Source organism: Grampus griseus, assembly GCF_964374135.1.
Source record: "Grampus griseus genome assembly, chromosome: 1".
Lineage (NCBI taxonomy): Eukaryota > Metazoa > Chordata > Mammalia > Artiodactyla > Delphinidae > Grampus > Grampus griseus.
The window spans coordinates 36,472,015-36,496,581 of record NC_139017.1 but is presented as its reverse complement, the minus strand read 5'-3'; the positions used below and the strand labels follow the sequence as shown (position 1 = coordinate 36,496,581).

The window sequence follows — 24,567 nt, the reverse complement described above, 5'->3', positions numbered from 1 at the left end:
CTTCTTTGGAGAAATGTCTATTTAGGTCTTCTGCCCATTTTTGGATTGGGTTGTTTGTTTTTTTGTTATTGAGCTGCATGAGCTGCTTGTAAATTTTGGAAATTAATCCTTTGTCAGTTGCTTCATTTGCAAATATTTTCTCCCATTCTGAGGGTTGTCTTTTGGTCTTGTTTATGGTTTCCTTTGCTGTGCAAAAGCTTTGAAGTTTCATTAGGTCCCATTTGTTTATTTTTGTTCTTATTTCCATTTCTCTAGGAGGTGGGTCAAAAAGGATCTTGCTGTGATGTATGTCATAGAGTGTTCTGCCTGTGTTTTCCTGTAAGAGTTTGATAGTGTCTGGCCTTACATTTAGGTCTTTAATCCATTTTGAGCTTATTTTTGTGTATGGTGTTAGGTAGTGATCTAATCTCATACTTTTACATGTCCCTGTCCAGTTTTCCCAGCACCACTTATTAAAGAGGCTGTCCTTTCTCCACTGTACGTTCCTGCCTCCTTTATCAAAGATAAGGTGACCATATGTGCGTGGGTTTATCTCTGGGCTTTCTATCCTGTTCCATTGATCTATCTTTCTGTTTTTGTGCCAGTACCATACTGTCTTGATTACTGTAGCTTTATAGTATACTATGAAGTCGGGGAGCCTGATTCCTCCAGCTCCGTTTTTCGTTCTCAAGATTGCTTTGGCTATTCGGGGTCTTTTGTGTTTCCATACAAATTGTGAAATATTTTGTTTTAGTTCTGTGAAAAATGCCAGTGTTAGTTTGATAGGGATTGCATTGAATCTGTAGATTGCTTTGGGTAGTAGAGTCATTTTCACAATGTTGATTCTTCTCAAGAAAATTTTAAAGCTTACTTTCTTAGAAGAGGACTACAGGTAGAATATAACTGCCTTCCCATCCTTTCTTAAACACGCTTAGGAAATACTTCTTTTGCTCATGAAAATTTGTACAATCAACCTCTTGGATATGAATTCATAATTGATAGCATTTGCATTAATGGGTTTAACTCAGAAGTGTTTGCTGGATAGAAATGCTACTGTAATTGTCCATAGTCATTTTTAAAACTCACATAAAACCTTAAAGCTAGTTTCTGGTCAGGTTGGTTTTGGTTAATCCAGGTTTATATTGTGGTATTATTTGGCCGGCTGAAAAAGTTTTCTTTGTGTTATTTGTTAGTCTATCAGCAAGGTAATATACTCTATATTTCAAAATTATTTAAACCTGTAAATAAAATTTTAATCTCCTTTTAAATATATACTATAACTTAATTAGGTTTTTCTCTGTGAAAGACTATTTAATATAGTACTGCTTTTTCACAAATTCTGAATTAAACCTAATTTCTTTTAGGACTGGTATGGTTTCTATTCTGGTACTAACTAGTTCAAACTGTCCAGAGAACAGGATTGTAATAGAAGGTATTTCCTCTGTGTAATTATTATAATGATATTGAATTTTGATATCATTGAGGAAGGAGCTAAGTGAAAACTTATTTATCCCATGAATATTATGTGCTTAGAATGTACTTCCCTAGATGTTAATTGGGTCACAGTGATCATCAGATAAAATTTCAGTGTTTAGTTATTTTATCAGTTATTTTCATGACTTGATTAAAAGTCTTGTTTGAAAAATGGTTTCTTATCCAGAAGTCATTATCTCTTGATAATTGCTAATGATAATCTTCTGATTTTATTTAGATTAATTTAAAGTTTGGTATCAGAAAACCAGAAGCTCGGACAGGAACTGAAACAGATACCTGTACAGCTTGTGCAGGTACCTTGATCCTTGAGTTTGCTGCTTTAAGTCGATTCACGGGAGCAACAATATTTGAGGTTTGCTTTTCATAGTCTTTGATTTCCTGGGTATTGGGCATAACTAACTTTATAGCTTTTCTTCATTGATCAAGTATTAAGATAATGAACTGGATGATTTCTGTTATTTTAGTGAACTTTTTGTCTAAATTCCAGCACATAGTTTTTAATTTTGAAAAACATAGAAGTTATATTAAGTACAACTTTGCTTTTTGTTCACGAACTATAAAGTAAATTTTTAGATTTATTCTTACAAAATGTTTTAGCCATATTACCTATATGAAATTTGATATCACAAATGTCTTACATGAAATACTATCTGTGTTTTATTGTTATACTTCTAGATGGTCTATTTCATTTCTGAAAACTTCACTTATCTTCTAAAACATAGTGAAATTTTCGCACTTAAGTCTCATTGAGTTTGTTTTTTGCACTTAAGTCTCATCTGTAAGTTTGTTTACTCCAAGGGGAAATATTATTCATCATCCAAAGACTTAATGTCCCCCAAATAGTTTGTTGTGGACTAGCTATGTCTTGCAGTTTTTATTTTAGCTAATTGTTTAACCATGTCATTGGAGTGCAATAGTAACAGCCAATTTTTAAAACATTTAACTTAGAAGAATTTTTTTTTTTCTTTTTTTTTTTGCGGTACGTGGGCCTTTCACTGTTGTGGCCTCTCCCGTTGCGGAGCACAGGCTCAGGACGTGCAGGCTCAGCAGCCATGGCTCACGGGCCCAGCCGCTCCGCGGCATGTGGGATCTTCCCGGACCGGGACACAAACCCGTGTCCCCTGCATCGGCAGGCGGACTCTGAACCACTGCACCACCAGGGAAGGCCTAGAAGAATTTTTTTTAATTCAGCAAATGGTACACATAGAACAATCAGAAATAGGGACTATATACTAGCATTAGAGACCTTGGATCTGAGTGTAAATAAAGCAAGTTAAATGGTCTTTGTGTGGTTGTATGTTCAAAGTATCTTAAGGACAAGTTTATCTTGTTTGGTTTAATTTTTGTTCTATAACTTGCTGTGATATTTTCCCTTCATTTACAAAAATGTCATTTTTGCATACTTTCTAATTTAATTTGATCTACAGACTCTGAGATACTGATGCATCTACACGTGAGGAAAGTGAGGTTCAAAGATATTTGACTAAAGGGTGAATGAGTGGAACCAGAATTAGAATCCATGCCTTTCTGAATTCAAAGCCCAACCTTTTTTCACTGGGTTATTTTATATTTTAAAACTGTGATTTTTCTTTAACTTCTTGAATGTACAGTGATTTATTATGAGAGAAGCAACCTAATGCAGTTGACAGAGACTCAAGCTAATACAGGGCTGGTAAACTACAGTCTGAGGTGAAATCCAGCCACTGCCTGTTTTTGTAAATAAAGTTTTATTGGAACACAGCCACACTCATTGATTTATTTTTGTCTATGGCTGTATTTATGCTACAGTGGCAGAGTTGAGTAATTGTGACAGTGACCGAATGGCCCATAATGCCTGAAGTATTTACTGTCTGGCCCCTGTCAGAAAAAAGTTTGTTGACTTTTTGGTCTAATATATTGCTATATAAAGAGATCTGAATTCTCATATTAGTTGTTCTATTATTCGGTTTTAAACTTTTGTTAAATCTTTGATTTCACTGGGCCTCTTTCCTTAGCTATAAGATAGGAATAGGGAAATGTAATCTTTATGAAACTTTCCAGCTCTGAAATTATACCATTAAGTAAAGTTGCAATCTGCCTTTGTTTAAAAAATTCAGCATAAATAGTCAAGAATTAAGACTATTTTACATCCTATTCTTCAATCTGCAGAGTGACAAATTGGTTTAATGATTTCTTTTATAGAAGTACTTCTGCAATGCTGAGTAGATTCATGCTCTGAAATTAATTTTAACTTAGAAACTCTTTTGTACATGTTCTTTGCTTTTGTTTTGTAACATCTTTTCATCCAAAGCCAAAAATTTGACCAGAAATAATTTTAATTTAGTGTCTAAGTGACAAAAATAAATGAAAAAAGAAGAGAAAAATATTATTATAAGGTTATAATTTTGGTATTGTCAAATGAATACTAGTTGATTTACTTACTCTTCACTAATGAAGTTGCTGGCTGTTTAAAATGTAGGATTTGAAATGTCTATTCTGTTTCAAAGATGGCATACCAACTTTGAAATTCTCTTCCAGTTTAGAGTATCTAAGGAGATTTTTACTTTGCATTTGAAAGATAGAAATTGAGTCTGCCTGCTGATGCAGGGGATGTGGGTTCGTGCCCCGGTCTGGGAGGACCCCGCATGCCGCGGAGCGGCTGGGCCCGTCAACCATGGCTGCTGGGCCTGCGCACCGCAAAAAAAAAAAATAAAAGATAGAAATTATTTTAATAATTTAATTATGCCAGTTCTTTTTACTTTAATAATACATGTGTGTGAATGCAGACCTGTACTACAAGAGTAGATGAACGAGGATGGTCTCAAAGTGAGACCATTGGCACTAAATAGCATTTTTAGAGTCATTCTTTTTAACTAAACTCAATTGGCTGAAAGAGCCAGTAGTTTTGACTTGCAAGGAAATTTAATGTATGTTATAAGTATCTTTGGAATTTTTCTTAATCCTTGAAATATACTATGGGCCTTTGATTTTTGTTTCTTTGTTTCCTGTTTGCCAAAGATATGCAGTTCTTCAAGTATACTTTTCTTTTTTTATTATAGGAATATGCAAGAAAAGCTCTTGATTTTCTCTGGGAGAAAAGACAGCGAAGTAGTAATTTAGTGGGCGTGACTATAAATATTCATACTGGAGATTGGGTACGAAAAGGTATGTAAGTTGGGCTTTTCAAATTAAGCCTTGTCATCCTCAAAATGGTTGGGAAATAAAGGATTTTTATTTGTTAAAATAGTCTTTATGACAGTATAAAGCATAGTTTCTCAACAAGATTGCTAGAATTTTAACCAGTGTAGCCAAATTTTCTTCCTTGGTGCCAAATAATAATAGCACACTTAATCTAGATGGCTAAGTGTACTATTTCATGCCTTATAGCATTATAGATGAAACAATAGAACTAATTTCTTTGAAGATTAGAGGATCAGAATACCTCAGCCATCTCATATCAAGGTGTAATTAAGTGGAAATCTGTATTTAATAATGTTATCACCAACCCTTATGTTTTTTCTTCCTACCTCCAGAAGTAGTATATAGCATGGTAGCTAAGAGCATAGACCCTGGATTCATATTGTTGGAATTGAAGCCATGTGATCTTGGGCAAGTTATTTAACCTCTGTGTGCCTCTGTATCTGTAAAATGAGGATAATAGTACTTACTTCATAGAGTTATTATGATTTTTGTTTTGTTTTTTTATATAATCTTTATTGGAGTATAGTTGATTTACAATGTTGTGTTAGTTTCTGCTATACATCAAAGTGAATCAGTTAGAATTATGATTAAATGAGTTAATGTAAAGAACTTATAACAGTGCCTGGCATATGCTACACTTACTATGAAGTAAGTGCTCACGATGTTAGTTCCTTTGATTAAGAATTTCACTTTTGGACATCTAGCCTGAGGAAACAATATAAAAGGTAGAAAATCATTTGTTCCCAAAGATGTTAATCACATAAAATTATTTGTAGTAGTGGAAAACTTGGAAACAGTCTAAGTGATCACCAGTAAAGAATAACATCAGTGTTTGAGAATTATTTCGCATCAGTGTTGAAACAGTAAGTTTTTAAATTGAATTGGATCAGGGGACAAAGCATATAACAATGTTTTATGAACAAACAGGATGTAAGATCATATAAAAAATATTTTATCTTTATAAGACACTCCTATAAAACAGGCATAGACAAATGGAAATATACTAGACTATTCCTAATGAGATTTGATTGTCTAATTTACACATTTCTCTGTTTTCCTAAAGGCTTATGTTATATATAAAATAAATAACTGCATATATTTAAATGAATGAAAATGATATAAATATTAATTTGAACATATTAAAATAAAATTATTGCCTCTATTCACTAATAGAGGCAATATTGTCTAAAATTTTTCAAAGTGTTATCTAAATGGTCCCTTCCTGAAACTGATCTGAATCCTGGCTTCAGAATTTTATAATTTCTTTTGTTAATTCTTATTTCACTCTCCTCATTGGCCCATGCATGGCCTGTTTTATTTAGTCATTTTTAATAATGTAGTAACCACCCACAGATGGACCATCCATTATAAAAGCAACTAACTTGATAACATACTACTTCTGCATATGGTCCTTGACTCTCCATACCTCTGTAATCTCATACCTCTGTCTCTAACTGAAATAACCATCATTCTGATACTGTATTGATCATTCCCTTGCTTTCCTTTTAGTACAGTTTTATTGCATCTATATGTATTCCTTAAAAATATATTTTTTGTTTTGTTTTTAACTTATAAAACGGCATCATGTCGTATGAGACATTTTGAGACTTTTCACTTAAAATTATATTGCTACAATTCTTGCACATTGTTGCATGTAGTTCTTTCTTTTTGACTGCTGCATAATATTTTATTGTGTGAATAAACCATTATTTCTGAGCATTTAGATTGTTTCTACGATTTTACTCTTGTGAACCCTAGTGCCATGAATATTTTTGTTTCTTCTGTTATACATGTATAAAAGTTTCTTTTGTCTGTATATCTAGAATTTTTAGGTCATAGGATAAGTTAAAGTTCAACTTCAGGAGACATGTCAAATTGTTTTCTAAAGTTGTTTCACCACTTTACACTTTCACCTGCAACATAAAAGAGATCCTGTGGATCAGCATCCTCTCCCAACACTTTGCATTGTCATACTCAAAGATTTTGCCAATCAGATGGGTGTACAAATGATTTCCCATAGTGGTTAGATTTGTATTTCTTTGATCACCAATGATGTTGAACACTTCTTCGTATTTATTGGCTATATATGTTTCCTTTTTTTTTTTTTAACGTGGATGTTCTTATATATTGTCCATTTTCTATTGGGTTACTTGTGCTTTTAAAAAATATTATTGATATTATATGATACTTATGATCTATGTGATACCTATACCTTTGAAATTTATTAAGGTTATCTTTTTGCCCTAGAACATGGTCAGCTTTCACTTGTGCTTAAGAAAAAATATATATATTTTCTAATTTTTGGTTATAAAATTCTATATATGTCAGTTTGTTCAGTTAATAATGCTGTGCAGGTCCTTGCTGATTTTCTGTTTGCTTGACATATCAAGAATTAAAGAAGGTGGATAAAATTTCTAATAATGATTGTGGACCTATTAGTATCTCCTTTTAGTTGTATTTTTGCTTTATACATTGGGTGCATTCATTTAAAATTGCTGTCTCTTCTTAGTTGAACCTTTCATCATTATGCAGTGACCATCTCTAATAATACTGTGTTAAAGTCTATTTTATATGTTGGTAGTGCAGCTACACTGGCTTTATTTTGCTTAATATTTGCCTGATAAGACTTTTTCTGTCCTTTTACTTTCAATTTTTGCAGGGGCTCATGCCATAAGTGTAACTTCTGTAAAATTTATAGATTTTACAGATTTACTGACAAAAATCCATTTGTCAGTCTTTGTCTTTTAATTGGTAAATTTAGTCCATTCTTGTTTATTGGTATTTTAAATATATTTGGGTTTATTTATACTACCTTATTATTTCAGTGTGTCTCACCTTTTCTGTTTCCTTTTAATCCTTTTGTTTTTAATTGAAAGCTATATTTACCTTCTAGTGAGACATGAACTTTAGCATGCTCTCCCATCCTTTTGTTTCCTTCTGTTCAAACCCTCATCCTCTGTTATGTTGATATCATATAGATATTTAGTTCTTTTTGATTATGAATGTTTTCTTTTTTTTCTTTTGCTCTTAGTGCTGCCCCCTCCCTCTTTCTTTAAGATAATAAACTTTAACAAGGTGTTTTGTCACCTGTACTTTGTATATTTCTTGCAACATCTCTTAGATTTGCCTCTCTTCTTATATAAGTATTTATCCCAAACTGTTCTCAGTAGCTTTTAATAGCTTCTGAGGCCTTACATGTCTAACAATAATTTTATTATGCTTTCATATTTGAGAGACTGTTAGGCTGTAAATAATTTTCTGTTCAAGTTCTTTTCTTTCAAGTCTTTGAAAATATAACTGTATTGTTTTCTTACATCCTGTTAAAAAATCTGTTATTCTGATTTTTATGCCCTTATTTGTGATCTTTTTCTCTGGAAAATTAAGAATATCAGTGACAAAGAGAAATTTCTGAAAATGTCACAATAATTTTATGTGTAGAATTTTCTTTATCTCTCCTTTTGGTATTCTGTGGGCCCTTTCAATATATAATTGGTGTTTTTAATTGCTGAAAGTTGATCTTTTTTTAAAAGTTATTTTATCTCTTTCATTTTTATATATCTCTTTTTGCAATTCCTTTTATTACATGCAGTCTTATAGTTTGCTAATTTGTTCTATGTATCGCATCTATTATGGAATTTTGTTATATTTTTATTCCATAATTTCTTCTCAATTAATGATTTATTTTATTCTCCTTTTGTGTTGCTGATATCTTCCCTATCTCTTTAGTGTGTTTATTACACTAATTTTATTCTTTTTATTTATTTTATTTATTTATTTATTTTTACATCTTTATTGGAGTATAATTGCTTTACAATAGTGTGTTAGTTTCTGCTTTATAACAAACTGAATCAGTTATACATATACATATGTTCCCATATCTCTTCCCTCTTGCATCTTCCTCCCTTCCACCCTCCCTATCCCACCCCTCTAGGTGGTCACAAAGCACCGAGCTGATCTCCCTGTGCTATGCGGCTGCTTCCCACTAGCTATCTATTTTACGTTTGATAGTGTATATATGTCCATGCCACTCTCTCACTTTGTCACAGCTTATCCTTCTCCCTCCCCATATCCTCAACTCCACTCTCTAGTAGGTCTGTGTCTTTATTCCTGTCTTACCCCTACGTTCTTCATGACATTTTTTTTTCTTAAATTCCATATATGTGTCTTAGCATACGGTATTTGTCTTTCTCTTTCTGACTTATTTCACTCTGTACAACAGACTCTAGGTCCATCCACCTCATTACAAATAGCTCAATTTCGTTTCTTTTTATGGCTGAGCAATATTCCATTGTATATATATGCCACATCTTCTTTATCCATTCATCCAATGATGGACACATAGGTTGTTTCCATCTCCGGGCTATTGTAAATAGAGCTGCAATGAACATTCTGGTTACATGACTCTTTCTGAATTATGGTTTTCTCAGGGTATATGCCCAGTAGTGGGATTGCTGGGTCATATGGTAGTTCTATTTGTAATTTTTTAAGGAACCTCCATACTATTTTCCATAGTGGCTGTACCAATTCACATTCCCACCAGCAGTGCAGGAGTGTTCCCTTTTCTCCACACCCTCTCCAGCATTTATTGTTTCTAGATTTTTTGATGATGGCCATTCTGACTGGTGTGAGGTGATATCTCATTGTAGTTTTGATTTGCATTTCTCTAATGATTAACGATGTTGAGCATTCTTTCATGTATTTCTTGGCAGTCTGTATACCTTCTTTGGAGAAATGTCTATTTAGGTCTTCTGCCCATTTTTGGATTGGGTTGTTTGTTTTTTTGTTATTGAGCTGCATGAGCTGCTTATAAATTTTGGAGATTAATCCTTTGTCAGTTGCTTCATTTGCAAATATTTTCTCCCATTCTGAGGGTTGTCTTTTGGTCTTGTTTATGGTTTCCTTTGCTGTGCAAAAGCTTTGAAGTTTCATTAGGTCCCATTTGTTTATTTGTGTTTTTATTTCCATTTCTCTAGGTGGTGGGTCAAAAAGGATCTTGCTGTGATGTATGTCATAGAGTGTTCTGCCTGTGTTTTCCTGTAAGAGTTTGATAGTGTCTGGCCTTACATTTAGGTCTTTAATCCATTTTGAGCTTATTTTTGTGTATGGTGTTAGGTAGTGATCTAATCTCATACTTTTACATGTCCCTGTCCAGTTTTCCCAGCACCACTTATTGAAGAGGCTGTCCTTTCTCCACTGTACATTCCTGCCTCTTTTATCAAAGATAAGGTGACCATATGTGCATGGGTTTATCTCTGGACTTTCTATCCTGTTCCATTGATCTATCTTTCTGTTTTTGTGCCAGTACCATACTGTCTTGATTACTGTAGCTTTGTAGTATAGTCTAAAGTCAGGGAGCCTGATTCCTCCAGCTCCGTTTTTCGTTCTTAGGATTGCTTTGGCTATTCGGGGTCTTTTGTGTTTCCATACAAATTGTGAATTTTCTTTTTCTAGTTCTGTGAAAAATGCCAGTGTTAGTTTGATAGGGATTGCATTGATTCTGTAGATTGCTTTGGGTAGTAGAGTCATTTTCACAATGTTGATTCTTCCAATCCAAGAACATGGTATATCTCTCCATCTATTTGCATCATCTTTAATTTCTTTCGTCAGTGTCTTATAATTTTCTGCATACAGATCTTTTGTCTCCTTAGGTAGGTTTATTCCTAGATATTTTATTCTTTTTGTTGCAGTGGTAAATGGGAGTGTTTTCTTGATTTCACTTTAAGATTTTTCATCATTAGTGTATAGGAATGCAAGAGATTTCTGTGCATTAATTTTGTATCCTGCAACTTTACCATATTGATTGATTAGCTCTAGTAGTTTTCTGGTAGCATCTTTAGGATTCTCTATGTATAGTATCATGTCATCTGCAAACAATGACAGCTTTACTTCTTCTTTTCCGATTTGCATTCCTTTTATTTCCTTTTCTTCTCTGATTGCTGTGGCTAAAACTTCCAAAACTATACTGAATAAGAGTGGTGAGAGTGGGCAACCTTGTCTTGTTCCTAATCTTAGTGGAAATGCTTTCAGTTTTTCACCATTGAGGACGATGTTGGCTGTGAGTTTTTCATATATGGCCTTTATTATGTTGAGGAAAGTTCCCTCTATGCCTACTTTCTGCAGGGTTTTTATCATAAATGGGTGTTGAATTCTGTCAAAAGCTTTCTCTGCATCTATTGAGATGATCATATGGTTTTTCTTCTTCAATTTGTTAATATGGTTTATCACATTGATTGATTTGCGTATATTGAAGAATCCTTGCATTCCTGGACTAAACCGTACTTGATCATGGTGTATGATCCTTTTAATGTGCTGTTGGATTCTGTTTGCTAGTATTTTGTTGAGGATTTTTGCATCTATGTTCATCAGTGATATTGGCCTGTAGTTTTCTTTCTTTGTGACATCCTTTTCTGGTTTTGGTATCAAGGTGATGGTGGCCTCGTAGAATGAATTTGGGAGTGTTCCTCCCTCTGCTATGTTTTGGAAGAGTTTGAGAAGCATAGGTGTTAGCTCTTCTCTAAATAGAATTCATCTGTGAAGCCATCTGGTCCTGGGCTTTCGTTTGTTGCAAGATTTTTAATCACAGTTTCACTTCCAGTGCTTGTGATTGGTCTGTTCATATTTTCTATTTATTCCTGATTCAGTCTTGGAAGGTTGTGCATTTCTGAGAATTTGTCTGTTTCTTCCAGGTTGTCCATTTTATTGGCATAGAGTTGCTTGTAGTAATCTCTCATGATCTTTTGTATTTCTGCAGTGTCAGTTGTTACTTCTTTTTCATTTCTAATTCTATTGATTTGAGTCTTCTCCCTTTTTTTCTTGCTGAGTCTGGCTAATGGTTTATCTGTTTTGTTTATCTTCTCAAAGAACCAGCATTTAGCTTTACTGATCTTTGCTATTGTTTCCTTCATTTCTTTTTCATTTATTTCTGATCTGATTTTTATTATTTCTTTCCTTCTGCTAACTTTAGGGGTTTTTTGTTCTTCTTTCTCTAATTGCTTTAGGTGCAAGGTTAGGTTGTTTATTCGAGATGTTTCCTGTTTCTTAAGGTGGGATTGTATTGCTATAAACTTCCCTCTTAGAACTGCTTTTGCTGCATCCCATAGGTTTTGGGTCGTCGTGTCTCCATTGTCATTTGTTTCTAGGTATTTTTTTATTTCCTCTTTGATTTCTTCAGTGATCACTTCGTTATTAAGCAGTGTATTGTTTAGCCTCCATGTGTTTGTATTTTTTACAGATCTTTTCCTGTAATTGATATCTAGTCTCATAGCGTTGTGGTTGGAAAAGATACTTGATACCATTTCAATTTTCTTAAATTTACCAAGGCTTGATTTGTGACCCAAGATATGATCTATCCATGAGCACTTGAGAAAAATGTGTATTCTGTTGTTTTTGGATGGAGTGTCCTATAAATATCAATTAAGTCCATCGTGTTTAATGTATCATTTAAAGCTTGTGTTTCCTTTTTTATTTTCATTTTGGATGATCTGTCCATTGGTGAAAGTGGGGTGTTAAAGTCCCCTACTATGAATGTGTTACTGTCGATTTCCACTTTTATGGCTGTTAGTATTTGCCTTATGTGTTGAGGTGCTCCTGTGTTGGGTGCATAAATATTTACAATTGTTATATCTTCTTCTTAGATCGATCCCTTGATCATTATGTAGTGTCCTTCTTTGTCTCTTCTAATAATCTTTATTTTAAAGTCTATTTTGTCTGATATGAGAATTGCTACTCCAGCTTTCTTTTGGTTTCCATTTGCATGGAATATCTTTTTCCATCCCCTTACTTTCAGTCTGTATGTGTCTCTAGGTCTGAAGTGGGTCTCTTGTAGACAGCATATATATGGGTCTTGTTTTTGTATCCATTCAGCCAATCTGTGTCTTTAGGTGGGAGCATTTAGTCCATTTACATTTGAGGTAATTATCGATATGTATGTTCCTATTCCCATTTTCTTAATTGTTTTGGGTTCGTTATTGTAGGTCTTTTCCTTCTCTTGTGTTTCTTGCCTAGAGAGGTTCCTTTAGCATTTGTTGTAATGCTGGTTTGGTGCTGCTGAACTCTCTCAGCTTTTGCTTGTCTGTAAAGGTTTTAATTTCTCCATCAAATCTGAATGAGAACCTAGCTGGGTAGAGTAATCTTGGCTGCAGGTTTTCCTCCTTCATCACTTTAAATATGTCCTGCCAGTCCCTTCTGGCTTGCAGAGTTTCTGCTGAAAGATCAGCTGTTAACCTTATGGGGATTCCCTTGTGTGTTATTTGTTGTTTTTCCCTTGCTGCTTTTATTTTTTTATTCTTTATTTATTTATTTAGGGCTGTGTTGGGTCTTCCTTTCTGTGCGAGGGCTTTCTCCAGTTGTGGCAAGCGGGGGGCCACTCTTCATCGCAGTGCGTGGGCCTCTCACTATTGCGGCCTCTCTTGTTGCGGAGCACAGGCTCCAGACGCGCAGGCTCAGTAGTTGTGGCTCACGGGCCTAGTTGCTCTGCGGCATGTGGGATCTTCCCAGACCAGGGCTTGAACCCGTGTCCCCTGCATTAGCAGGCAGATTCTCAACCACTGCGCCACCAGGGAAGCCCCCTTGCTGCTTTTAATATGCTTTCTTTGTTTTTAATTTTTGACAGTTTGATTCATATGTGTCTTGGCATGTTTCTCCTTGGATTTATCCTGTATGGGACTCTGTGTGCTTCCTGGACTTAATTAACTATTTCCTTTCCCATATTAGGGAAGTTTTCAACTATAATCTCTTCAAATATTTTCTCAGTCCCTTTCTTTTTCTCTTCTTCTTCTGGAACCCCTAAAATGCGAATGTTGGTGCGTTTAATGTTGTCCCAGAGGTCTGTGAGACTATCCTCAGTTCTTTTCATTCGTTTTTCTTTGTTCTGCTCAGCAGTAGTTATTTCCACTATTTTATCTTCCAGGTCACTTATCCGTTCTCCTGCCTCAGTTATTCTGCTATTGATCCCATCTAGAGTATTTTTCATTTCATTTATTGTGTTGTTCATTGTTGCTTGTTTCATCTTTAGTTCTTCTAGGTCCTTGTTAAATGTTTCTTGCATTATGTCTATTCTATTTCCAAGATTTTGGATCATCTTTACTATCATTATTCTGAATTCTTTTTCAGGTAGGCTGCCTATTTCCTCTTCATTTGTTAGGTCTGGTGGGTTTTTATCTTGCTCCTGCATCTGCTGTGTGTTTTTCTGTCTTCTCATTTTGCTTATCTTACTGTGTTTGGGGTCTCCTTCTTGCAGGCTGCAGGTTCGTAGTTCCTATTGTTTTTGGTGTCTGTCCCCAGTGGCTCAGGTTGGTTCAGTGGGTTGTGTAGGCTTCCTTGTGGAGGGGACTAGTGCCTGTGTTCTGGTGGATGAGGCTGGATCTTGTCTTTCTGGTGGGCAGGTCCACGTCTGGTGGTGTGTTTTGGGGTGTCTGTGGACTTATTATGATTTTATGCAGCCTCTGCTAATGGGTGGGGTTGTGTTCCTGTCTTGCTAGTTGTTTGGCATAGGGTGTCCAGCACTGTAGCTTGCTGGTCGTTGAGTGAAGCTGGTGCTGGTGTTGAGAATGAGATCTCTGGGAGATTTTCACCGTTTGATATTATGTGGAGCTGGGAGGTCTGTTGTGGACCAGTGTCCTGAAGTTGGCTCTCCCACCTCAGAGGCACAGCACTGACTCCTGGCTGCAGCACCAAGAGCCTTGCATCCACACGGCTCAGAATAAAAGGGAGAAAAAGAAGAAAGAGAGAGGGAGGGAGGGAGAGAGGGAGGGAGGGAGGGAGAGAGAGAGAGAGAGAAAGAAAGAAAGGAAAGAAAGAAAAGGAGGGAGGGAGTGAGGAAGGAAGGAGGGAGGGCAGAAAGGAAAGAAAGAAAGAAAACAAAATAAAGTAAGATTAAATAAAATAAGGTTATTAAAATAAAAAATAATTATTAAGAAGAAAAAAAATTTTTTAAAGAAAAAAGAAAACCCCCAAAAACAACAGAAAAAGGTCGGATAGAACCCTGTGACAAATGGTGGAAGCAAAGCTATACAGACAAAATCTCACACAGAAGCATACACATACACACTGACAAAAAGAGGAAAAGGGGAAAAAAATCATAAATCTTGCTCTCAAAATCCACCTCCTCAATTTGGGATGACTCGTTGTGTATTCATGTATTCCACAGATGCAGGGTACATCAAGTTGATTGTGGAGCTTTAATCCGCTGCTTCTGAGGCTGCTGGGAGAGATTTCCCTTTCTCTTCTTTGTTCTTACAACTCCCAGGGGCTCCGCTTGGATTTGGCCCCACCTCTGAGTGTAGGTCGCCGGAGGGCATCTGTTCTTCACTCAGACAGGTCGGGGTTAAAGGAGCAGCTGCTTCGGGACCTCTGGGTCACTCAGGCCGAGGGGAGGGAGGGGTACGGAGTGCGGGACGAGCCTGCGGCGGCAGAGGCCAGCATGACGTTGCACCATCCTGAGGCGCGCCATGCGTTCTCCCGGGGAAGTTGTCCCTGGATCCCGGGACCCTGGCAGTGGCGGGCTGCACAGGCTCCCCAGAAGCGGGGTGTGGAGAGTGACCTGTGCTCGCACACAGGCTTTTTGGTGGCCGCAGCAGCAGCCTTAGCGTCTCATGCCTGTTTCTGGGGTCCACTCTTTTAGCCGCGTCTCACGCCCATCTCTGGAGCTCCTTTAAGCAGCGCTCTTAATCCCCTCCTCAGGAAACGAGAAGAGGGAAGAAAACGTCTCTTGCCTCTTCGGCAGGTCCAGACTTTTCCCCGGACTCCCTCCCGTCTAGCCGTGGCGCACTAACTCCCTGCAGGCTGTGTTCACGCCGCCACCCCCAGTCCTCTCCCTGCGCTCCTCCGAAGCCAGAGCCTCAGCTCCCAGCCCCGCCCACCCTGGCGGGTGAGCAGACAAGCCTCTCGGGCTGGTGAGTGCTGGTCTGCACCGATGCTCTGTGCGGGAATCTCTCCGCTTTGCCCTCCGCACCCCTGTTACCGTGCTCTCCTCCGCGGCGCGGGAGCTTTCCCCCTTCGCCACCCGCAGTCTCCACCGGTGAAGGGGCTTCCTAGTGTGTGGAAACCTTTCCTCCTTCACAGCTCCCTCCCACTGGTGCAGGTCCCATCCCTGGCCTTTTGTCTCTGTTTATTCTTTTTTCTTTTGCCCTACTCAGGTACGTGGGGACTTTCTTCCCTTTTCGGAGGTTTGAGGTCTTCTGCCAGCGTTCAGTAGGTGTTCTGTAGGAGTTGTTCCACGTGTAGATGTATTTCTGGTGTATCTGTGGGGAGGAAGGTGATCTCCGCGTCTTACTCTTCAGCCATCTTCCCCTCGTCCCCCCATTAGATTAATTTTAAATTCTTGGTTTGCCTGTTCTAATATTTTCTTCCTCTGATAAACTCCTACTCCAGTACTTTCTTCTTCTTTTCAAAAAGTCATGCATCTTAAATGTTTTTGTCCTATAAGTTCATGTTCACTTGTCACCTACTTTGTGGGGAGGTCAAATTCCAATCCCTATCAGCCCCAGTTATCTTAGGGATGAATTCTAAGAAGTTTTTAAAAATACCAATGCCTTGATGCCTAGAGATTCTGATTTGATTGGCCTGGAGTGTGCCCTGAGTATAGGGATTTCTAAGATTGTAATTGTAATTATAATTTAGATTGTGATTCACCAGCCTTAAGAGTTTGGAGGGGAAAGGGTGGGGAAGAGAATGTCTAAAATTAGTTCCCACCTCTTTTTGAGTTCAGTTCCTCACACAGTACTTCTGTGGTGCCCTGATTTTATTCCTGAGGCTACCTGGAGCATAGATCTGAGTTGTAGCAGGCATGGGAGGAGACTTTGTATCTTAAGGCAGTGGTAGGAGAGAGGCAGGAGCAAAGCTCCAGCAGTTTTTCTACTGTTTGATCCTTCCATAGCTATGCCTGGCTGCTTCTGCTCCAGTACAAAGCCCTCCCCCTCCATCCCCCACCAAGTTCTTAACAGTTTTCTTCTTGTTATTTTCTTTCTTTGGTCCTCTATGATGATCTTAGAGGAAGAAGCCAGCAGTTGTGCTAGCTTCAGCAATTAGAACTGTCACCTTCAAACAGCAGCAGTGTTGTTTTCATATATATTATAACTGTAAAGATTGATGTCTAACTGTTTAAGGATCCAGTAATTGCATAATAATACCTGCTAGTGCTTTCTCTTTGAAGTTCCTCATTAAGAAAGTAAGCTTTAAAAATATTCTTAAAACTAGTATCTTCTGCTTTTAAATAAGACTTTAAAATAAGACTTCTGTAGCCAATTTTGCAAAGCAAGATTTTTTTTTAACATACAAACTATTGTCAACAAAGGAACTATTATTCATGTAGTAAGGTTAATATTTCTGTAAATGTGTAACTTTTACTTTCAACAATTTCATGTTTAGACTAATTTTTCATTCTTAGTGTACTGGTACCTTTACTATATTCTATGAAGAATTTTTAAGACTTGTTTAATAAAAAAATTACATTTATATGTATTTTCCATAGATAGTGGAGTTGGAGCAGGGATTGATTCATATTATGAATATCTGTTGAAAGCCTACGTCTTGCTTGGAGATGACAGCTTTCTGGAAAGATTTAATACAGTAAGTTGTTCCAATTTTGTATTAAGTTTAGAGCCAATTTAATTTGCCAGATTTTGATAGAAACTCAATCATCTAAGTGACATTCTGAAAAATTACTTTTAAATGTGTAGTAGTTTTTTGGTCAGTATTCCCTGATGATGTTGGACAGGGACAGGGTAAACACTACGTACATTGCAAAAACTAGACTACAAAGTCGTTTTATTTTCATCTATCAGAAGTTTTCAAGATTTTCCAGTGAGTAATATGTAGATTTGAGTTTTACCTAATCTTTTACACAAGGAAGGGAATTTATTGAAATCCAAAGACTTCTCCTTTGGATTCTAATTCTTTTTGGAATAGTTTGGAAGTTTGGCCTAGTCCTTGACCACATCAAGTGTGCAGGGCTTTGGAGACTTGAACAAACCAGTGGGAATTCATTTCAAAAGAAGGTCTGTTAAGTCTTAAGTGTGGATCAGACTCACAGGCATGTTTTTAGGGGAGAAGGGAGAGATTATTGAACCCTATTGGATCGCCTTTGTCTGTAATTAAAGCAAATTGAAATTAACTGTAGTAAACTCATCAGCTGTGTCAGTACATTCTTTTCAAAATAATTTACCATTTCTTTGCCCACCCATGAGTTCACCCACATTATTGTGAGATAGTACAATATAGTGGTTAAAAGTATGAGAGTTCTCCTGTGTGGGTTTAAATCCTGGTTGTGCCACTGGTTTTGTGGCGTTGGGCAAGGCACTTAGATATTTTCCTCTATTCCTTATCCACAAAATGGGAATGCTAGTACTATTTATTGGGAGGATTAAATGAGCTAATGCATATGAACTGATTAGAACAGTGCTTTAAGATCTGTCAGGTACTCAATAATAGTTAATAAATAATAGATGAGTTAGGGGAAAAACCTGGTAAAAGTCCTAATAAGTCATCACTGAATACTTGTAGAAACACTATTACATATATCATTTAATATATCATTTATTAGATTATAACAAGATTTTCTTGAGGTGCATGAGGACAGATTTTTTTTTTATTGGTTTTTTTTAATCAGTCATTGACTCTGACAGCTCAACCTGTTGTCAAGGCTGAGAAATATCTAGGAGAAGATAAAAGAAGGGGAAAAGAGTTTTTAAGACCATAAAAGGCAGAGGTAGTGGACCGTAAGAGTGGCAACAGTGATGGGATTCATTAGTTTAGGTAGACAAGCACCAGAATGTTATGTTAGCTGCCTAGGGAGCAAACTTCCTAGACAAAGGAGAAAATGAATCTAATTCTGTGATATAGAAGCCTGTAACTATATTTCAAGAGGACGTAAGAGCATCCTTGGGCCACAGTCCTGCAGGATAGTGATGTTCAGGTCTATACCCTTCAGAAGGTCCCATTTTATCTATAGTTTTTAGTACTCTGCATCAGAGTTTAAGAACACAGGGGAGTATATATAGTATATTTTACAAAGATTTCCATCTAAAGGAATTTAACTATTTCCATAGTTAATTAACAGTTACTTAGTAAATTTATTCATATGTAAATTCGGGTTTCATTTCTTCATATATTTAATGATATTCTGTGTTTAGAATAGTACAGCTTTTTTCATCTACTTTCATGAACACATATTGTGATCTTTTTTAGCACTACGATGCCATAATGAGGTACATAAGCCAGCCACCTCTTCTACTTGATGTGCATATCCACAAGCCAATGCTGAATGCTCGGACTTGGATGGATGCTTTGCTTGCCTTTTTTCCAGGTTTGCAGGTAAAAAAACCCTCTTTTATTTCTTTTAATATTAAAGTAAAATGATTATAATTCAGTGCATTTGTGATCTCTAAAATTGAATTACCAAAACAGAGTCACACTTCAAAATTGTATTAATCTACATTTTTCTGTTTATATAATGATTATAGATAAAGTCAACTCATATTTTACTGGATAATTTTGTTGTTATTGTTGGTTTCTAGGTCTTAAAGGGGGATATTAGACCTGCTATTGAAACTCATGAAATGTTGTATCAGGTGATTAAAAAACATAATTTTCTACCAGAGGTAAGCAAATCATCTTTGGAATTCTAGTTTACATATACTATAGATTGCTAATTTAAAGGTAGAAAATGCCATCTTCAAGGTTGGTTTGTTCTTTTTCATTTTTCCTGGTTAAATAGCTTATTTAATATATTTTTGGTTTACACAGTATTGTATATGTTTTTCCTTTTCCTCGTGTATTAAGAGAAGCCTAGTTTAGGATAATGCTGATAGTTTACTAATTTAATGTTAAAAAAAATCCCAAATTGGTATTTCTCAACCTTTTCTAATCCATGCCATTGCATAGTGTCTCATTCTAACTTTTACACTTATCCACCAGCTAGGGAGACTTTTGTACTTTTTATTTTCTAAAGCTTATTTTATGAAAACAGTATACATTGAACATACTCTTGCTGATCACACATGCTCCCTGGAAATTTGGAAATGTTAGCTCTTCTTCACGCTGCTTAAGAATTATTCTCCCTGGTTTTTATATGTTAGTAATAAGTATTCTTGCTAGCTTGATACCATAAGATTTTAATAGCATACCTTTTGGCTTTCCAGAAATGTACCATTAAAAATTTCCAAATTTGTGTATGGCCTTGTTCTATCCCTACTTATTGACTACCCTCTGTGAGATATCGCCTAAGCATCTCACCAATTTAGAAGGCTTCCTAAAGTGTTTGTTTCAAGCCACAGAGGATTTGAGACTCATAAAAAAGCATATGCTAAAATAGAAATAGGAGAGTGAGAGACTTAATAATTAAGAGAAAAAAGTGGAGATAAGAAAAAAGAAGAGAACACTATTATGCAGACAATGAGGACCTGTGTAGTGGCATTAATGAGGTCATAGCTTTTCCTAAGCTTCCTAATAAGCCAAAGTGATCATTTAAAAAAGGAATTCCATTTAATTGGTAAAAATAACAGCCTTCACAAAAATGAATTGTGATTTTAAGCAGTGATAATTTTCATTTTATATATGAAAATTGTTATCAATATTTTAACTATTTTTTCTTGTTTGTGGTCTAATTTATATACTATATATTCTACAACTACATACTTTTTTAAATTACATTTTTATGCCTATTTATGTGTTGTTTTGTCTAGGCATTTACCACAGATTTCAGGGTGCATTGGGCTCAACATCCTTTAAGGCCAGAATTTGCAGAAAGTACCTACTTCTTGTATAAAGTAAGCTAATTTAACTCTCTTTTTGCTATTTAGCTCCTGTTCTCTGTTGGATAACTCACTATCTTATAGTAATAGTATCGGCTTTCAAAGTTCTTGTTTAATATTATAATGATTGGATATATCATGGTTCTTATTCACCCAGTTCATAGAGTTATTGAAAGATGCAAGAACTGACATCTAAGTTTTATGCCTTTTCAAAATACTTACGAAGCATTTCTTTAAAGAGAAATTTTATATTCTAGAGCTGCTTTCTAAAGCATGTCTCTTGCCTTCCTTTAATCAGGCAACCTTTCTGGGCATTAGAAATTTCATCCAAAGCCTAAGATGTACAGTTGTGCAGCTTTCCAGCTGTGTATTTAAGAAATTCATAAAGCAGATCCATGACTTACTTTCAGAGCTAGGTTCTATGTAACATGTGTTCTAGTGCCTGATATAATGCCTGGCACCTGGTAGGTACTCAATAAATATTTGATAAATAAATGGTTATATGGTACTATGTAAGCTATGTATATGTATACATATATTCTCCTTTTTAATAGGCTACAGGAGATCCTTACTACCTTGAAGTAGGGAAAACACTTATTGAAAATTTAAATAAATATGCTAGAGTGCCTTGCGGATTTGCTGCCATGAAGGATGTTCGTACTGGAAGTCATGAGGACAGGTAAAACAATTCCTAACCTCCCCTTTCCTCAGGGTAACTCTGAAACAACACAAAATATTATGAGTCAGATTTCAGATCAGCTTAATGCTTTTACAAAGGGTATTTGAAGATGCAAACCTTAGTTCATTGTGCTTATTTTTTAAACTCTCTTGAATAGGCTTATTTTAAATTGTTTGAAAAGTCTGTGTTTTTACCATGGTGCCTGGCATATAGTTGGTGCTCAAATGATTTTTAAATAGATGAATAAATGATTGTTAAACTTCAGAACCTTGGTCTTTGGAGTTTTAGGAAAGTTGGAGTTTTCTTCTTTGTTAATAGTTTTTTATATTATGTAAAATGTTAGAAATTATCAAGATGATGACTAATGATCTGGATTATGATTCCTGTTCAGTCAAGAATTCCTCAAAAGCAATATCGTGGTTAATGTGTATATTCTTATTCTGTTGTCGTGGTTAATGTGTATATTCTTATTGTGTTGCTGATTTGGAGAGCTGGGGAGGCCCAGTGGCAGTTTCTATTTCATTGGATACTGGATAGATGTAGTCGACATGGAATATTCAAGATATGAAAAGCACCCTTTGGTTAATACGATATTCACTAACATTCCACTTATTCTGAGATCATTTGGTTCTGTTATTTTAACTGTCCAGAACATAGCAACACATTTCTAAATGAACACTAAAGTTTGTTCATTTGGTTAGCAAGTGTTCATTCCACAAATATTTACTGAGGTGTCTTATGTGCCAGAGTTATACTAGGTTTTGAAGATTAAAGATAAAAAGACATGTCTTTTCTATCATTGAATCACGGGGGCAGGCAGATAAACAGGCTTTAAAGCATTGTATATGTGCTATGAAACATACTAAAGGGACGTGAAATGCAGATTGGGATATGACAGTCACTTGAGCGTCCTGTGTCCTGAAGGATCAGGACTAGAAAACTAGAAAAAGGAAAGTAGTAAAAGGAGTTTCCGGCAGAGGAACTAGGGACAGGTGAAATACAACACTCATTATCTACTCACAGAATTGACCCTCAGTCCTTCTCTTGGAGCATTTAGATAATAGTTAATTAGGCTTGGGACCTCCTTCCCCGACCACAGCTGATAAGAAATGGATAGGTTTCTGGAAGCAGACACACAGAAAACAGCAAGAAATGAAAGCAGATAGCTTTTGTATTTATCTGTAACATTTACTGGCTGCTTCCTACATTTCAGGCACTCTTCTAATTAAGCACTTTCTATGTTTAATTCATTTGATCCTTTACAGCCACCCTCTGAAGTATAATTTCTATTATTATCTTCATTTTATAGATGAAGAAACCAAGGCACAGGGAGTTGGGGAGCTTGCCTGAGGTCACACAGTTAGTAAGGTTAATTCTAATCAAGGCAGATAGGCTTTTGACTATATGCTCTACTGGCAGCTCATTCAAGGAACAGTAAATTAATCGCCCGCTGTGCGCCAGACGCTGCACTTGGGTAAGAGGATGAAAAGATAAATTAGAATCAGTCCCTGCCCGCCTGTGACTTATGGTCAGTGAAGAAGATAGGTATGTAAAGAAGTAATCACAGCCACGTGACGAGCGCTAGAGCAGAAGGAAACGTAGCAGGTGGAGGAATTACAGAGGAAGACATGATTTGCTCTGTTCAGAGTTCCGTGTTTCTAAATTCAGCCTCCTTCCTCTTCCTCCTGCTGAGTGTCCCTCCCGCGGCGCTGTTTCTGGATCTCTGACGGCCCGTGCCGCACTCTGGTTGCGCAGTCCAGTGTGCAGAGTGCCCCTTGAAGCATCACGCCCAGAATTAACGATGCCCGAGGTGCACTTGGTGCAGCAGCGCTGTTGCCGTCTGGGTCCAGGCGCAAGACGGGTCATCTTCTGAGGGGCTGGTGGGCTTACAGCCTTTCTCCACCTGAGGATCACCACTGGGTCTGCTCACTGTTCCTCGTGGTAGTGTTGCGTCTCTCCCGTGCAGTTGGCCCAACAAAAGGTTGAGGACTCCTAATCCTTGTCTGACCACGTTCTTGGATGTGCTTTAGCAGCTTTCTTACGTTTAACAGACAGTGAACTTATGGCCAGTTGACCTCAGATACTTGACAATGACTTGCTGACAAATGGGTGTTCTCTACCCTGCTCTTAAGAAACTGATTGATTTTTTGAAAGTGCAAACTTAGAACTTAATACTCATCCCAGCAAAATTTCATTTTGTTGGGGTTTTTTTTGTGTGTGTATGCGTTTCTAGACCAAAAAGAAGGCTTAAATTTCATCTCAGTCATCTAATGTATTAGCTAAATTACTGTTTTCAGGGATCTGGGGTTTAGATAATTATGCCTTAAAATTTTCCATGTAATGCTCTTTGCATTTGGTTGCTTGTTCCCCTACGGAGCTACCAGTGCTGTTGTCTGGCTCACCAGTGTCTCCATTCCCTGGCCCCCCACACACAGTTTTCAAAAAAGAAATAGCTGTATTTTTCTTATAATAAATGATCAGTTAAAGAATTTAAATGGCAAAAAAAATATGAAAATCTTCCCTACGATACTTTCCCTACTTGCCATCCTAAGATAATCACTGTTGGCAGTTTTAGAAACAGTCTTCCAGACATTTTTCATGCCTGTGTGTTTGCATTTGTGTACATATTTATGGTTTTAAAGTACAAAATAGATTATGTGATACGATACCCAAACTTGCTAGCTCTACCCAACTCATACTGCAGTGATCTTACCACGTCTCTAGTCTTTTCTAAACATTTACAAATCATCTGTTTCAGAATCACTTGTGGAATTTGCCAAAAATCAAAATCTTGCACATCAGTTTACAGTTCTTAAGCTAACATTTGCTTATGGTAATAACCGTCAGTCCTCCAGAAAAAGTTAAATTACCGTAAGTGTATTGCGGATTGACAGGGAAGTATTTTATCCGTTATAAAATGATTAACATCCAAAATGTTCAAAGAAGTGTTGAAACATTACAGTTGTTGTTCCAAAATAAAACATCATTTATGTCTGGGAAAAATAATGATAGCGCTGTTTTTGAGCTCATACGCATGCCGGGTGCTATGCTAAATAGTTGACGTTATAGTATGTCATTTAGTCTTTGCACCACTGTTAGGCATGTATTGTTATTATGTCCTTTCAGAATAAACTGAAGCTCACAGTCCTTATATAATATCCCCCTTGGTCACATAGCTCGTCATCAGAAGTTCTTTTCTATTTCCAAAGCCCCAGCTCTTTACCGCTATGTCCAGCTGCCTCTCCAGTTCATTCTTTAGTAATGCTGTTTAAACTTGCATTCGCAAACATTTATCAAGTGCCAGCTGTGTGCCAGGAATTGTGCTTGGCCAGTTACGAAACTATGCAGCCTGTCTAGTAACTGCTAAAAGCTAGGATGCTTTGGGAAGTAGCACATATAATTAAATTCCTTGTTATTGTAACTCCATCTAACGACTGTGCTCTTTTCCTATACTTTTTATAAAAGCTTTCCTTTAAAGTGTTTATT

At 36.5% G+C, this 24,567-nt stretch overlaps 1 protein-coding gene across 3 annotated transcripts in view; it reads left to right on the top strand.

The window, feature by feature from the left end:
• The window catches only part of EDEM3 (ER degradation enhancing alpha-mannosidase like protein 3), a 92,672-nt gene that overhangs the window by 22,240 nt on the left and 45,865 nt on the right, over positions 1 to 24,567 (top strand). For all 3 annotated transcript variants that reach the window (XM_082678530.1, XM_082678529.1, XM_082678528.1), the window contains exons 6-12: positions 1,691 to 1,825; positions 4,512 to 4,617; positions 17,123 to 17,220; positions 18,838 to 18,963; positions 19,167 to 19,250; positions 20,334 to 20,417; positions 20,957 to 21,081. In XM_082678530.1, the coding sequence (XP_082534656.1) occupies positions 1,691 to 1,825; positions 4,512 to 4,617; positions 17,123 to 17,220; positions 18,838 to 18,963; positions 19,167 to 19,250; positions 20,334 to 20,417; positions 20,957 to 21,081 (758 nt within the window). The remainder of the gene's footprint in view (positions 1 to 1,690; positions 1,826 to 4,511; positions 4,618 to 17,122; positions 17,221 to 18,837; positions 18,964 to 19,166; positions 19,251 to 20,333; positions 20,418 to 20,956; positions 21,082 to 24,567) is intronic.